Source organism: Micromys minutus (assembly GCF_963924665.1).
Source record: "Micromys minutus genome assembly, chromosome: 4".
Lineage (NCBI taxonomy): Eukaryota > Metazoa > Chordata > Mammalia > Rodentia > Muridae > Micromys > Micromys minutus.
Window position 1 is genome coordinate 10,661,857 of NC_137973.1, and position 15,078 is coordinate 10,676,934.

General features: G+C 36.7%; 1 protein-coding gene across 1 annotated transcript in view; it reads right to left on the bottom strand.

Moving 5' to 3' along the window:
* Positions 1-1,860: 1,860 nt before the first annotated feature.
* The window catches only part of SI (sucrase-isomaltase), a gene marked incomplete at both ends in the record, with an annotated part of 72,281 nt that continues 59,063 nt past the window's right edge, over positions 1,861-15,078 (bottom strand). Inside the window, 7 exons of the mRNA XM_080915776.1 lie at positions 1,861-1,929; positions 3,908-4,075; positions 4,294-4,343; positions 6,849-6,937; positions 8,984-9,108; positions 9,721-9,777; positions 9,860-9,944. Coding sequence (XP_080771902.1) covers positions 1,861-1,929; positions 3,908-4,075; positions 4,294-4,343; positions 6,849-6,937; positions 8,984-9,108; positions 9,721-9,777; positions 9,860-9,944 — 643 coding nt within the window. The remainder of the gene's footprint in view (positions 1,930-3,907; positions 4,076-4,293; positions 4,344-6,848; positions 6,938-8,983; positions 9,109-9,720; positions 9,778-9,859; positions 9,945-15,078) is intronic.

The window sequence follows — 15,078 nt, forward strand, 5'->3', positions numbered from 1 at the left end:
AATTACAGGTCTCTATCAATTTCTTTCTCAGAGCTAGATATTTGGCAGTGGGGAGGCAGAAAGAGTGTAAGAGCAGGAGGGGATGAAATTTACCAGAACAAGGCCCTTTGAAGAAACTAAGCAAGGCACTTAGAAACTTAGAGAGATTAGAGCAGCAGGCACAGGGCCTGCATGGGTCTACACCAGGTCCTCTTTGTTCGTAACATAGCTATTAGCTTAGATTTTTAATATGGCTCCTGTCGTTGAAAATGAGTGAGTCTCTGGTTTTGGGGGCTATACCTGGGACTTTGTTTCTCCTGTTAGCTTGACATGTACAATCAAAATATAACAGTGTTTGCTTCATATTATGTTATTTTATTTCATCATGTATCATTATCTCTTACAAGACTATTTTTTCCTAATGAGACAGGAAGAGAGAGAGAGACAGACAGACAGAGAGAGAGAGAGAGAGAGAGAGAGAGAGAGAGAGAGAGAGAAGAGAGAGAGAGAGAGAGAGAGAGAGAGAGAGAGAGAGAGAGAGAGAGAGAGAGAGAGAGAGAGAGAGAGAGAGAGAATGGATTGGTAGAGGAGGGATTGGGGGAGGGAATTGAAGGAGTAGAGAAGACCGTGGGAAACTATATTCAGGATAGATTACATGAGAAAACTATATTTTAAATAAAGGAAAAGTCAACCTTAAATTATTTTCAAGTTATAAAACAGTCCATTCCTTGATTCTGTTCCTAAGAAATAATGATTATGTAGGTAACATGTTAGACAAAATGAGTCATAATTTCAGCTACAGGTTTGTGTTTTAATCAACAGAAAATTGAAACATTATCTAACTTCCCTTTCTTCTGTTTGTAGATTTCTGTGAATTTTTTTGTATTTTGTTCACTGAGTAAAGTCTCGACTTCTTAAATTCCAGTTTTGGTGCTGATTACTACAGATATATTAAAATCTTTAAACTAAAATGAAACAAAAACAGCAACAACAGCAACATGGAGTTATATTTTAAGAATTAGTCTCTGTAGCCTGAATATTTAAGAATAGAAAACACTATGTTCTTCCCTTGTATGTGAAGTAAAACCAAACAAAGAAAATAATTTTCATTAAACATAGGAGTTATGAGAAGTGTATCCTAAGCACCATTATAATTACGTTTGAAAATAAATATTTGTGGGAGGAATTAGGTCATGAGGGTGGAGTTTTTGTATAAGTATTAATGCCCAGTAAAGAGAAGATACTAAAAAGATGCACCTGTCCTCCTTTTCTCTGCCATCTGTCAACAAAACTATATTGTCCACTGAAGGATCAGCAGGCACCTTGTACTTAGACTAAAGACCTGGGAGTATTTGGTGTTATTGATTAAAACACCATGTTATATTAACTCATTTTAGCATCTCAATCTGAATGTGAGAGCTTCTTCGAGAAATAAAGGGGAAAAAAAACACATCTTAATATGTTTATACAGCTTTTATTTTCTGTTTCATAATGAAATATACATAGTACAAAATGACTAAATATTGTGATTTGTTAAATAAGTTTAGTCTACACAATTGAATATATTATTATATATAATTTATAGTTACAAAAATTTTGCTAATTTACAAATCACTCCCATTAATCATATTCTAGTTACATGCATACAAGTTTACAGGTTCAGCTGTTGCTTGAATGGTATTTTAGTGAATCAAGTTCTGTTAAACCTGCTGAGCAGTTGCACCCAGGATGCATTCGTAGAGCAAGCTAGCACTTCTTTTGATGCAGAGAGTGGAGAAATATTTAGTCAAGGAGTATGATAATTCTGTATTAAGAAAGTAGGAAGTAGAACCATGGACCTGATATCAATTCCTCCTCAGGAACTTAAACTGATGTAGATCTTCATGACCAGGTGATTTGCATTGGTTTATCAAGAGTTACTTGCAGATTTTTCAGGTCAATTGTTAGTATCTAAAAACAGAAAGGGTTGAAATGAATCGCTTACATGTAACTATATTTTTCTTGTCATTCATTTTTAACAAACACTGTCTTCATTTCAGTTTATCTGTACTTAAGCACATGTAGCATCACCTTATTTTAATGTTGGTATTCATTCATGTTCTTTGTTTTATGTGTGATTAAGTGGGGTTAATTTAGCCTACAGTTTACACCTGTCAGAATGTATAATTTAAAAACTCAGGTGATAGCAGATGCTGACCAGGATGTGGACAGAGAGAAACACTCCTCCATTGTTGGTGGGATTGCAAGCTGGTACAACCACTGTGCAAATCAGTCTGGTGGTTCTTTAGAAAATTGGATATACTACTACCCGAGCCCCCAGCTATTCCACTCTTGGACATATACCCAAAGGATGCTCTAATATATAAAAAGGGCACTTGCCACACCATGTTCATGGAAGCCTTATTTATAATAGTCAGAAGCTGGAAAGAACCCAACTGTCCTTCAACAGAGGAATAGATACAGAAAATGAGGTAAATTTACATAATGTAGTACTATTCAGTTATTAAAAACAATGACTCATGAAATTTTCAGGGAAATGGACGGAGCTAGAAAATATCATCCCGAGTGAGGAAACCTAGTCATAAAAGAACACCTAGTATGCACTCACTGATAAGTGGATATTAGCCCAAAATACTCAGAATATCCAAGATACAATTTACAGACAAGTTGAAACTCAAGAAGAAGAAAGACCAAAATGTGGATGCTTCAGTTTCTTAGGATGAGTAGAAAATAATCACTGGAAAAATATGGAAACAAAGCATTGAACAGAGACTGAAGGAAAGGCCATCCACAAACTGATCCACCTGGGGATCCATCACATATGAGGCCACCAAACCCAGTCACTATTGCTGTTGCCAAGAAGTGCTTGCAGTCAGTAACCTGATATGAATGTCTCCTGAGAAATTCAGCCAGAGCCTTACTGAAACAGATGAGGATGCTTAATACCATCCCTTCACACACGGAGACCCCAGTGGAGGAGTTAGAATAAGGACTGAAGGACCTTAATGGGATTTCAACCCCGTAGGAAGAACAATAATATCAACCAACCAGAACCTGCAGACTCCCAGTGAGTAAACTACCAACCAAAGAGCACACATGGACAGACCCATGGCTCCAGTGCATATGTAGCAGAGGATGGCATTGTCTGGCATCAATAGGAGGAGAAGACCTTGTTCTTGTGACGGCTCCTTTTCCCAGTGTATGGGAATGCCATGGTATAGATGTGGGAGTGGGAGCATCCTCATAGAAGCAGGGCGAGGGGGGTGAATAGGGAGAACCCAGAAATGATATAACATTGAAAATGTAAAAACATAAAATAACCAACAAAAAAAGAGAGAAATGAAATTCTGATATCAGTATTAGTAGAGTTGAAAAAAAAAAGAGAAGGAACTTAAAGGTTTTATATGTGTACATATTTACCAAATTTGAGGAAAGATCTATAACTAAAGTTGAGAATTAAAAGCGATTATGGGTTGGTGTTGCTGTTCTGACCCAAGAATTCTGATGCCTGGCTCAGATTCTCTATTCTTTCTCATGACAAAATTCATTCTCCTAAACAGAGATACATTAATTTAGAAACAATTCCAGAGGCTTTCTGTATATGTATATGTGATGGTCACATGTAAATCCTATTATTAAAATATTATTTGAGGAACTGTTTCAGGTGATAGCAATTTGGAATTATAATCTAAATTAATATTGCTTATTTTGTATAAGAGAAATTGTAAAATGGCTGCTATTAAATTGTTTTATGAAAATTTACTAAGGATATTAACACATAAATATATGAACATAACAAAATTCAGTAACTGGCCAACACCAGAGTTTATTTGTAATACTGTTCCTTTAGTCCTGGCAAAGGCCATGAGAAATTATCTAGATGTTGTTCAGAGGAATGCTTGAGTAAACACATTTTTAAATCACTCACCTCCTTAGCTTCATCGTGATTAAATTTTGCCTGTTGTTCATTTCCGCCATAAATGAGATTTACGTTATTGATAGTGGACTTTCCTTTACCCCATACAACGATGGTTCCAAGATTCATCTCATTTTTGTTCTCATACCCATATTTTAATACAGTACTTGTTAATGTTGTCTATAAAGACAAAAAAAAATCCCGCAGAAAGCAAAAATCAAGTCTCCATTGAAAATACAAGTCAACAGTCATTAAATACCTAGCTGTGAACTAGCATGAATCTGATTGGATAGCAAAGAAATGTTTCACGTATAGTACATAGTGTACCTTATATAGGGAACTGGAAATAAAACTCCATACATTATCTAGTAAAATTTATTATAGAAAATATTACACACCTGATTTAAGTTGAATTGTATCAAGTTGTATAGATCATTTTCATAAGTGTCTGGAGAGAGAGGAAAAAAAGATGTTAGGTGATTTTCTTATCAAGGAACAATGTTAACTTGTAGCACACTTTTCTTCTCAGGCAAAAATGATATCATAGTCTATTAATGCACTTCACCATTAAGTCAAACAAATACACAAAACAAATAAAAATGCTATCCCCATGACTTTATCTAAAGCCCATCTTATCATAATGACAATTTGGTTTGCTAGTAATTGTAAGTGTATTTTATTTAAGTACAATAACAGAAATAATAAAGGAGACATCCATTGCCATTATCATAAGAATCATTATTATGGTTATTCTCATTGTACAGCTAGAAAATTTGTCAAAAGACAAAAAATGATCAAACTTTAAAAAATTATTTTTCTTGTATCTATAGGAAAACTAAGGATTGATAGGATAGTTAAAAAAAAAAAGTAAAGTCATATACGTGATGGAAACATGAACCAGCACAGTGTAGAAACCTGTTGTCTTCGAATTCCCCTTCCCACCACACATGGAAAACTGTGCAAGTTACGTTCTTCTTTCATCATTACTCGTACAAAAATTTACTTGCTGATAATTTTGCTGATTCCAAAACTGATAATATGTTATAAACATTTCTTGCTATGTTTTCACACAGACATTTTGATTTTCATTTAGGTATGCATACATGTATGTGTGCAAGCATGTATTTATGTTCATGTGTGTGTGAAAGGTGGGCAATTCCAACTGTTTGCTTTTTTGAGACTGCTTCTTGCACTCTCTCAGAATTTGTTACATAGACCACACACTACATCACTTACACCTCATGTGAGAATTTAAATTGCCTCTAATTTCCCAGTCTAGGATTACATGGGCACACTACCATTATTTGGTAAAAGGCAAAAACAAAACAAAACAAAAAGCAAAGAAAAATCCCCAAGGGGTACATTTTGTTGCCACAGATATCAGATTCTCCTGTTCTCAAGGCAAGAACCTGACTAGTTGAGTAATTTTCCCAACTCTCAGATTATGTTCTCTTAATAACACCTTTAGCAATACAATGGGGAGAAAAACATATATGGTGAGAGGCTTATCTATTTATGTTGAGATACCATCAACAAAGTAACAATCAATTTAGCATTAAGATAGTTTTTTCATAGTAAGATAAAAATAAAACAATAGCAACACATTGAATGTTAAAAGGATAAGCAAAATCAATAGTAAATAAAGATCATGAACTAATTTCTGATTTTAGAATATGCTTCTGTATTGATGATGACACATGGAATGTAGCATGCTTGGTTCACTGGCCTATCAGGTAAACATCACTTGGCTACCTTCTGCTGAAGGTAAGCTATGTCTAAATGTCTTCATAGTAAGGGAGGGAAATTGACTTTTACTTTTGAAACTTTTATGTGCAGTGTTTCCAGGAATTATTACACTATTTGAATATTAAATGATATGACTAGCCTCATGTTCAACTTTCAAAGTACAATAGAAGACACTGTGTAATTTAAGAATATTTGCATACTGTCTATCACTCACCTGGCTCAACCTGACTTACCAGCTTCCCAATGATAACCCAGGGACTTAGTATTATTTATTTTGCATAGGCCTTTAATGGCTCTCTCTCTCTGCTAACTGGTATTGCTTAAATTACCCTATTTCATTCCACATTCTGTACTAAGGCCCATTACCACTCTGACATAATCAGTGCCAGCACAGATTCATTCCACCTTCTTGTCCAGATGGAGAAACACACATACTCACTCATACACACTCACACACATGCTCTCTCACACACACATGCTCACATACTCACACACACTAACACACATGTTCCTACACACACACACACACACCTTCTCACACACACAAACATACACAATGCTCTCACACATACATATATATATATACACATTCACAAACACAAATAATCTCACACACATGTTCTCTCTCTCTCTCTCAGAGACACACACACACACTCACACACACACTCTCACACAGACACACATACACAATGCTCTCACACATACATATATTCACACACACATTCACAAACACACATACTCTTACATACATGCTATCTCTCTGTTTCTCTGTTTCTCTCTCTCTTTCCCTCTCTCACTCTTTCCCTCTCTCTCTGTTCCCCCCCCTCTCACACACACACACACAAACACAAACACACACACACATACACACACACACACACACACACACATTCATACACACAAACATCCACACCTGATTCTTTCCCAGAGAACCCAGCTGTGCCCAAAAGTCCTGCCTTTCCCTTCATGTCATGTCTGATGCAGTCTGATCGTTATTAAACCCTTCAGAAGATGGTGGTAAAGAATGTTTGCAAACTACACAGGCAGATGATGATGCATAAAAAATAACAACAGCAAGGTGCAGCCAGTACTCAGCTCTCTTGAAGGTAGGAATCAACATTTGAGTAACACACAAACAACCTTTACACAGTGCACAAACAGTTATCTCAACAGCTGTCAGTTACACTTATCTGAATGGAAGACTTACCGATAGAGTCTCCATCATCCCAGAACAGAGTTCCTTGTGCCATCTGATTGTCATCTGCAGCAACAATGAGCTTCATGTAATTCTGTCGACTACAAAAAAATGGAATTATATGTTTTCAGAGAAGGATATTTTATAGTGTGATAGTCACGGAAGAATATGAATTGTAATGGAAGTTAAACATCCAAACAGAGAAAATGAGGTTTACTTCTGTAAAATGAATGAATGACACACAGTAAGGAAAGTCAACATATTCAATGTAAAATATCTCAAATGTCATTTAGCTTTAAGAGTTCACCTGCCACCATTATTCAGAAGAGGACTCATTCATAGTAACTGAAAACATTAGGTTTACAGATACTCTTATTTTTATGCATCACGATTTTAATCAATTTCCCTCCTATCCTCCTACACTCCCTCTCCCTTCTATTCCTCTCTCATACACCAGCACCAGACACATGTATGTCCAATTTTCCACAATTGGTCTGTAGTCTCAGCCCGAGTAATACAATTGGTAATATCGTCAGTGTAAAATTTCTTCACATTTGACATGTAAAACATTCAATGATAATTACGTATTAATAGTAATGCAAAGAATAACCATATACTTCAAAGTTCATCCTTTCAATTTATAATGGCTCACAGTTCATGGTTACAGAAGTCTACTTATTAATCAAGCACAGCTCACTCTGTAACAGTGTGTGAGAAGTAACTTGGTTTGACAGCCTCAGTTTTTTTTTTTTTAAATGTTTCTTTAACAAAATATCTGTCTTGATATGACTATCACAGGTATTGAAATGCATCCTATTCTCAAGTTTCTTAACACATCCAGTATTTTACAGGTCAATTTTTCAGTAAGTTCATATTAACATTATAGGTGGAAGAACTACATACATGTAGTATTAAATGAAGGAAAATGGCACTGAAAAGGCTACATGCCCGGTAGTTCCGAAAACATGTCACTCTATGAGCTGCCAATGCTGAATGGCAAAGGCTCCATGATTGCTATAGGCTCCGTGGCATTAGTGGGATAGAAAACAAAGCTGTTCGAAATAATGGATGTGATCGATGGGATGTTATTCACTGCTAACCACAGATTAACAAAGAACAGTCATGAGCCCTGTTATAAACTACGGTGTGTCCATACAGTTCATCAAGTACGGTGCAGCTGCTTGTGATAGACTATGACAACGGCAAAGACATTGAAACCTCTGTACCATCCTCTTGCTTTTCTACGATTCACATCTCTGTGCCAGAGAGTCTTAAAAGATACTGTGTTCAGGTCTGGGGATGTAGCTCAGTTATACAGCTTTTCCAGCATGTTCTCATGGTGTGAGCCCTAAGACTGCATGTTCGAAACCAGGCAGAGAACTCCTGAAATCCCAGCAGCACCCAGGAAGCAGAGACAGGGAGACCAAAACTCAAGGCCATCTTTTACTACTTAAGAAGTTCAAAAGCTGTTTAAACTATTTGAGACCCTGCCTCAAAAAGAATATTTTTAATAAGTACCATTACTTCCATGTGACAGTTAAAAATACAAAAGAGATGATGGCCTCACTTAAGCCTCAGGAGACAAGAAATTCATTTGTGAATCCTTACGCACGATTCATGCAGAGTTCATGAAAGTTTAGTTTGCATTTAGAAAAGATGCTTCACTGAAAGACAATTTTCCCATGCATCCTCAACATTTATCCTGATTGCACTTGGAGAGACAATAGCAGCTTCTCCCTTTTGTGATTGCATTTTAAAAGAAAAGTTTAGGTAGGTGATGTTGGAAGACAGAATTAGTTACTATCATGATTACTATGTTTACTCTTCATGATAATATAGAGGAGAAAACGGCCCCTTTCTATTTTGTCACATCTCACAACAAAATATGCAACTCCCCTAGATCAGTGGATGCTCAGCTGACTCAAATCTTTGAGTGTGAAATCTACCAGGATGGCTTTCTGTGATCCTACACTAGGGTGCAAGGTAAACAGAAGTTTATCAATATCTCATTTTCTGCCATGCCTTTTGTTTATAACTAAATAGTACAGAATGATTGTGGGGAAAAAGCTCAGACATTTCTAACTACTGAATTTTAGAGGCAGATATCTTAGAAAATGTAATCACAGTTTTAGAAACAGTTTACCTACCTGAGATGTGTGTTCAGTGCGGGTTCTTTACATGGTAGAATGTAACCTCCACGGACATGTAGATTTATTGTATCAAAAGGAGCTGCAAACTTATGATGTCTTCCTCTAACCTTTATGTCTTCACCCTGGTAATGAGAAGATGGGGGAGGGTGAGAAATGACATAATCAGTAATGGAAGGTGTAAGAAAGCACACTTTTGAATTCAAATGGCACAGTTTTCTACTGAAAATTGAATAAAACACACATTTTTTTTTTAAAAAAATCTCATTTAAAGTGTATCTCATTTAAAGTGTATCTCATTTAAGGTGTATCTCATCTAAAGTCCTGGTTACACTTTCATTCTCACATGTCATTTGTTTTCGGTTTTCCTCTACATAGGAAGTGTGGATTTTACAAGGTCATGAAGAATGAAGACCTTCATTATTCTTAATGATCACTTTTGTATAGCCAAAGAGGCAACAGAACTTCGTCCTATAGTATACATTTCTATGCTTATTTGCCAAAACAAATCAATGACTGCATAACTCAGTAGAGCATGGTCAATTAATTGTACCATGGTATGTTAGTCTAATTCAAGTATAATTAACAGCACATAAATAATTCAGAATTTTTAGGTAAAAAATAAACAGATACATAAATTATATGAATAAATAATCAATGCATATGTGCACACACAAACATATATATGTGTGTGTGTGTGTGTTTAGTTAACTTTCCAAAATTCTTCTGAAACTTACTGTGTAGTAGTCAAACCACCGAGCATTAGGAACATAGCCATTTACATCAGTCCTGAACTGGAATTAAAAAAGAAAGTCATTAAAATAATATGAAATAAAAGTATATCATCTAGAGACCACAATCCAAGATTATACTTACAGCTTCAATGACAGGAGTCACCATGAAAGCTGGACCCCACAGGAACTGCTTGTATATTTCCCATGTTTCCTTATCATCAAAGAACCTTGACAAAAGTATCACAAAGTATTCGATTAGACCACAGGATTTAATTCTTTCTGAACAACATAAAATGTTTATTGAGATCCTAGTTTGCTGTCATTTTTTGATCTTATTATTGTTTAGATTTAACTGAAAACCATGATCAAAAATATCTACTATAAAAAGCCACAGTACAAACATAATGAGTAAAACCAAACCATGTTGAAATATTCTGATGAAAAAGATTGTGAAGAAATATTTGCAATATTTAATAACAAGTCACTGTGGAGGAGGGTTTACAGAGGAGAGTTGATACAGTTACTTAAATATTCACTTTGTCTAGAAAATAACAAAATTGAAAGCAGCAATAAGGGACAGAGTGTAAAAAAAAATCTGTAAGAAGTTCACTGCCTGGACTTTTTAAAATTTTTAATAGAAATGTTTTTAAATAGAGGCTGAGCAACTGGTGAGTGGGAGACCTAGGCTGCAGGGGAGCAGAGAGATCTCTGCGGAGTGCACATGAAAAGTGTACATGCTAACTTGCCCTGCCCTGCCTTGCCCAATCCAGCGATTGGGAACAGAAAATTAGAACTTCTGTTTCCACCCGGAGGCGACTTCAGGATGCAGAGAGGAGCCTGGCCCAGCTGCCAGCAGGAACGGCGCCTGGATCATAGAGGCTGAGCAACTGCGATTGGGAACAAAAAATTAGAACTTCTGTTTCCACCCAGAGGCGACTTCAGGACGCAGAGCTGAGCCTGGCCCAGCTGCCACCCGGAACCTGGGCTGCCGGGGAGAAGAGAGATCTCTGCGGAGTGCACATGGAAAGTGTACCAGGGACACAGACCAGATACAAGGGAAAGGCAAGAACATATCACTGACAACAAAATGGCAAGAGGAAAGAGAAAGAGTATATCCCAAGGAAACTAAGATAATCTAGCAACACCAGAACCCAGCTCTCCCATAATAGCAAACATCGGAATTCCAAACACTCCAAAAAAGAAGACACAGACCTGAAATCATACTTCAAGGTGCTGATAGAAATACTTAAACAAGAAAGGGAGGAAAAGCAAAAAGATTCAGAAGCTTTTAAAGAAGAAACAAGAAAAACACTCAAAGAACTCAAAGAACTAGAGGAAAACAGAACCAAAGAAATAAAGGAATGGAAGAGGGAAATTAAAACAGAAATTGACACAATAAAGAAAACACTAAAAGAGATAACCCTAAAGTCAGAACACCAAAAAAAGAAATCAGGAGTCACAGAAGCAAGCATTTCCAACAGATTATAAGAGATCGATGAGAGAATCTCGGGGGCAGAAGACAACATTGCAAACATAGACAAAACAGCCAGAGAAGATGCAAAAAACAAAAAGCTCCTAACCCAAAATGTCCATGAAATCCAAGACACAATGAGAAGACCGAACCTAAGGATAATAGGAATAGAAGAGGGAGAAGAGTATCAACTAAGAGGCACAGCAAATATCTTCAACAAAATCATAGAAGAAAACTTCCCTACCCTCAAGAATGAGATGACCATGAGCATAAAAGAAGCCTTCAGAATTCCAAATAGGTTGGACCAGAAAAGAAATACCTCCTGACACATAAGAGTAAAAACATCAAGTGACCAAAGTAAAGAAAGAATACTAAAAGCAGTAAGGGAAAAAGGTCAGGTAACATATAAAGGCAGACCAATCAGACTCACACCCGATTTCTCAACAGAGACTATGAAAGCTAGAAGAGCCTGGACAGACATCATGCACTCCTTAAGAGAGCACAAGTGCCAGCCCAAGCTGCTATACCCAGCAAAACTATCAATCACCATAGATGGAGAGACGAAGATATTTCAAGACAAATCAAAATTCACACAATATCTGACCACAAACACAGCACTACAACGAATTATAGGTGGAAAACCCAATACAAGGAGGGAAAATACAGCCTAGTAAAAACAAGAAAACTCCTAAACAAGAAAACTAAAAGAAGAAAATAACACAGACACAACTCAACCCAAAAAAGCAATAATGGCAGGAAACAGAAACAACTATTCCTTGATATCTATTAACATAAATGGTCTCAACTCCCCAATAAAGAGACATAGACTATCAGACTGGATAGAAAAACAAAATCCAGCCTTTTGCTGCATACAGGAAACTCATCTCAGAGTCAGAGAAAGACACTATCTCAGAGTAAAAGGGTGGGAAAAAAACTTCCAAGCAAACAGCCCCAAGAAGCAAGCTGGAGTGGCTATTCTAATATCGAATAAAGTAAATTTCCAACCAAAAGTTATCAAAAAAGTTAAGGAAGGACACTTTTTACTCATTACTGGAGAAATCTGTCAGGAGGAACTCTCAATCTTTAACATATATGCTCCAAATAAAAAATCACCTACATTCATAAAAGAAACCCTACTAAAGCTCAAAAAATACATTTCACCCCACACAATATTAGTGGGAGACTTTAATACCCCACTCTCACCAATGGACAGATCAGGGAAACAGAAACTGAACAAGGACACTGCAAAACTAGCAGAAACTTTGAACCAACTAGAATTAATAGATATATACAGAACATACTATCCCAAAGTAAAAGAATACAACTTCTTCTCACCACCGCATGGCACCTTCTCAAAAATTGACCACATAATTAGACACAGAACGAGCCTCCATCGATATAAGAAGATTGAAATACTCCCATGCATCCTCTCAGATCACCATGGTCTAAGGCTGGGCTTTAACAACAACAACGACAACAAAATGCCCACATACACATGGAAACTAAACAATGCTCTGTTAAAGGATAGCAGGGTCAAAGAAGAAATAAAGAAAGAAATTAAGGACTTTCTAGAATTCAATGAAAACGAAAACACAACATACCCAAACCTATGGGATGCAATGAAAGCAGTATTGAGAGGAAAACTCATAGCCCTAAGTGCTTCCAAAAAGAACCTGGAGAGAGCTAACATCAGCAACCTGACAGCACAGTTAAAAGCCCTAGAACAAAAGGAAGCAGATATACCCAAAAAGAGTAGACGGCAAGAAATAATCAAAATTAGGGCAGAAATAGACCAAATAGAAACAAAAAGAACAATTGAAAAAATCAGCAAAACAAAGAGTTGGTTCTTTGAGAAAATCAACAAGATTGATAAACCCCTAGCCAGACTAACTAGAGGGCAAAGAGAGAGTATCCAAATTAACAAAATCAGAAAGGAAAGTGGGGACATAACAACTGAAACTGAGGAAATTCAAGAAATCATCAGATCCTACTACAAAAACTTATACTCCACAAAATTGGAAAATCTGGAGGAAATGGATGAATTCCTAGACAGATACAAGGTCCCAAAGTTAAACCAGTACCAAGTAAACTATATAAATAACCCTATAACACATAAAGAAATAGAAGAAGTCATCAAAAGCCTCCCAACCAAAAAAAGCCCAGGTCCAGACGGGTTCAGTGCAGAATTTTATCAGACTTTTATTGAGGATATAACACCAATACTTGCCAAACTATTCCAAAAGATAGAATCAGATGGAATATTACACAACTCATTTTTTGAGGCTACAATAACCCTCGTACCTAAACCACAGAAAGACCCTACAAGGAAAGAGAACTTCAGACCAATCTCACTTATGAACATTGATGCAAAAATACTCAACAAAATCCTTGCAAACCGAATCCAAGAACACATCAAAACCATAATTCATCATGACTAAGTAGGCTTCATCCCTGGGATGCAGGGATGTTTTAACATAAGGAAATCTGTCAACGTAATCCACCATATAAACAAACTCAAAGACCAAAATCACATGGTCATATCACTAGACGCTGAGATAACATTCGACAAAATCCAACACCCCTTCATGTTAAATGTCCTGGAAAGAACATGAATCCAAGGCCCATACTTAAACATAATAAAAGCAATATACAGCAAACCAACAGCCAACATCAAACTTAATGGCGAGAAACTTGAAGCAATCCCACTAAAATCAGGGACTTGACAAGGCTGCCCACTCTCAGCCTACCTATTCAACATAGTACTGGAAGTCCTGGCTGAAGCAATTAGACAGCAAAAGGAGATCAAGGGGATACAAATCGGAAAGGAAGAGATAAAAACATCACTCTTTGCCGCTGACATGATAGTGTACTTGTGTGACCCCAAAAATTCCACCAGGGAACTCCTACAGCTGATAAACAAGTTCAGCAAAGTGGCTGGATACAAAATTAACTCATACAAATCAGTAGCCTTCCTATACTCAATGGACAAACATGTGGAGAAAGAAATTAGGGAAAAGGTGCCCTTCACAATCGTCACAAAAATTATTAAATACCTTGGTGTGACTCGAACTAAGCAAGTGAAGGACCTGTATGACAAGAACTTCAAACCTCTAAAGAAAGAAATTGAGGAGGATCTCAGAAAATGGAAAGATCTCCCATGCTAATGGATTGGAAAGATCAACATCTTAAAAATGGCCATTTTACCAAAAGCAATCTACAGATTCAATGCAATCCCCATCAAAATTCCAACCCAGTTCTTCATGGAATTTGAAAGATCAATGTGCAATTTCATATGGAATAACAAAAGACCTAGAATAGCGAAATCCATCCTCAACAACAAAAAAAAACATCTGTGGGAAACACTATCCCTTTCCTCAAGCTATATTACAAGGCAATTGTGCTGAAAACTGCATGGCACTGGTACAGAAATAGGCATGTGGATCAATGGAATAGAATAGAAGATCCAGAAATGAGCCCTCATGTATATGGTCACCTGATTTTTGACAAAGGAGCAGTAAACATTCAATGGAAAAAAAACAGCCTATTCAACAAATGGTGCTGGTCCAACTGGCACTCAGCATGCAAAAGAATGAAAATAGACCCTTTCTTATCTCCTTGTACAAAGCTCAAGTGTAAGATCAAAGATCTCCACATTAAATCAGATACACTGAAACTATTAGATGAGAAAGTAGGGAAAACCTTAGAACACATAGGCACAGGAGAAAATTTCCTGAACAAAACACCAATGGCTCAAGCTCTAAGGTCAAAGATTAACAAATGGGACTTAATGAGATTGCAAAGTTTCTGTAGGGCTAAGGACATCGTCAAGAAAACAAAACGGCAACCAACAGAATGGGAAAAGATCTTTACCAACACCACATCAGATAGAG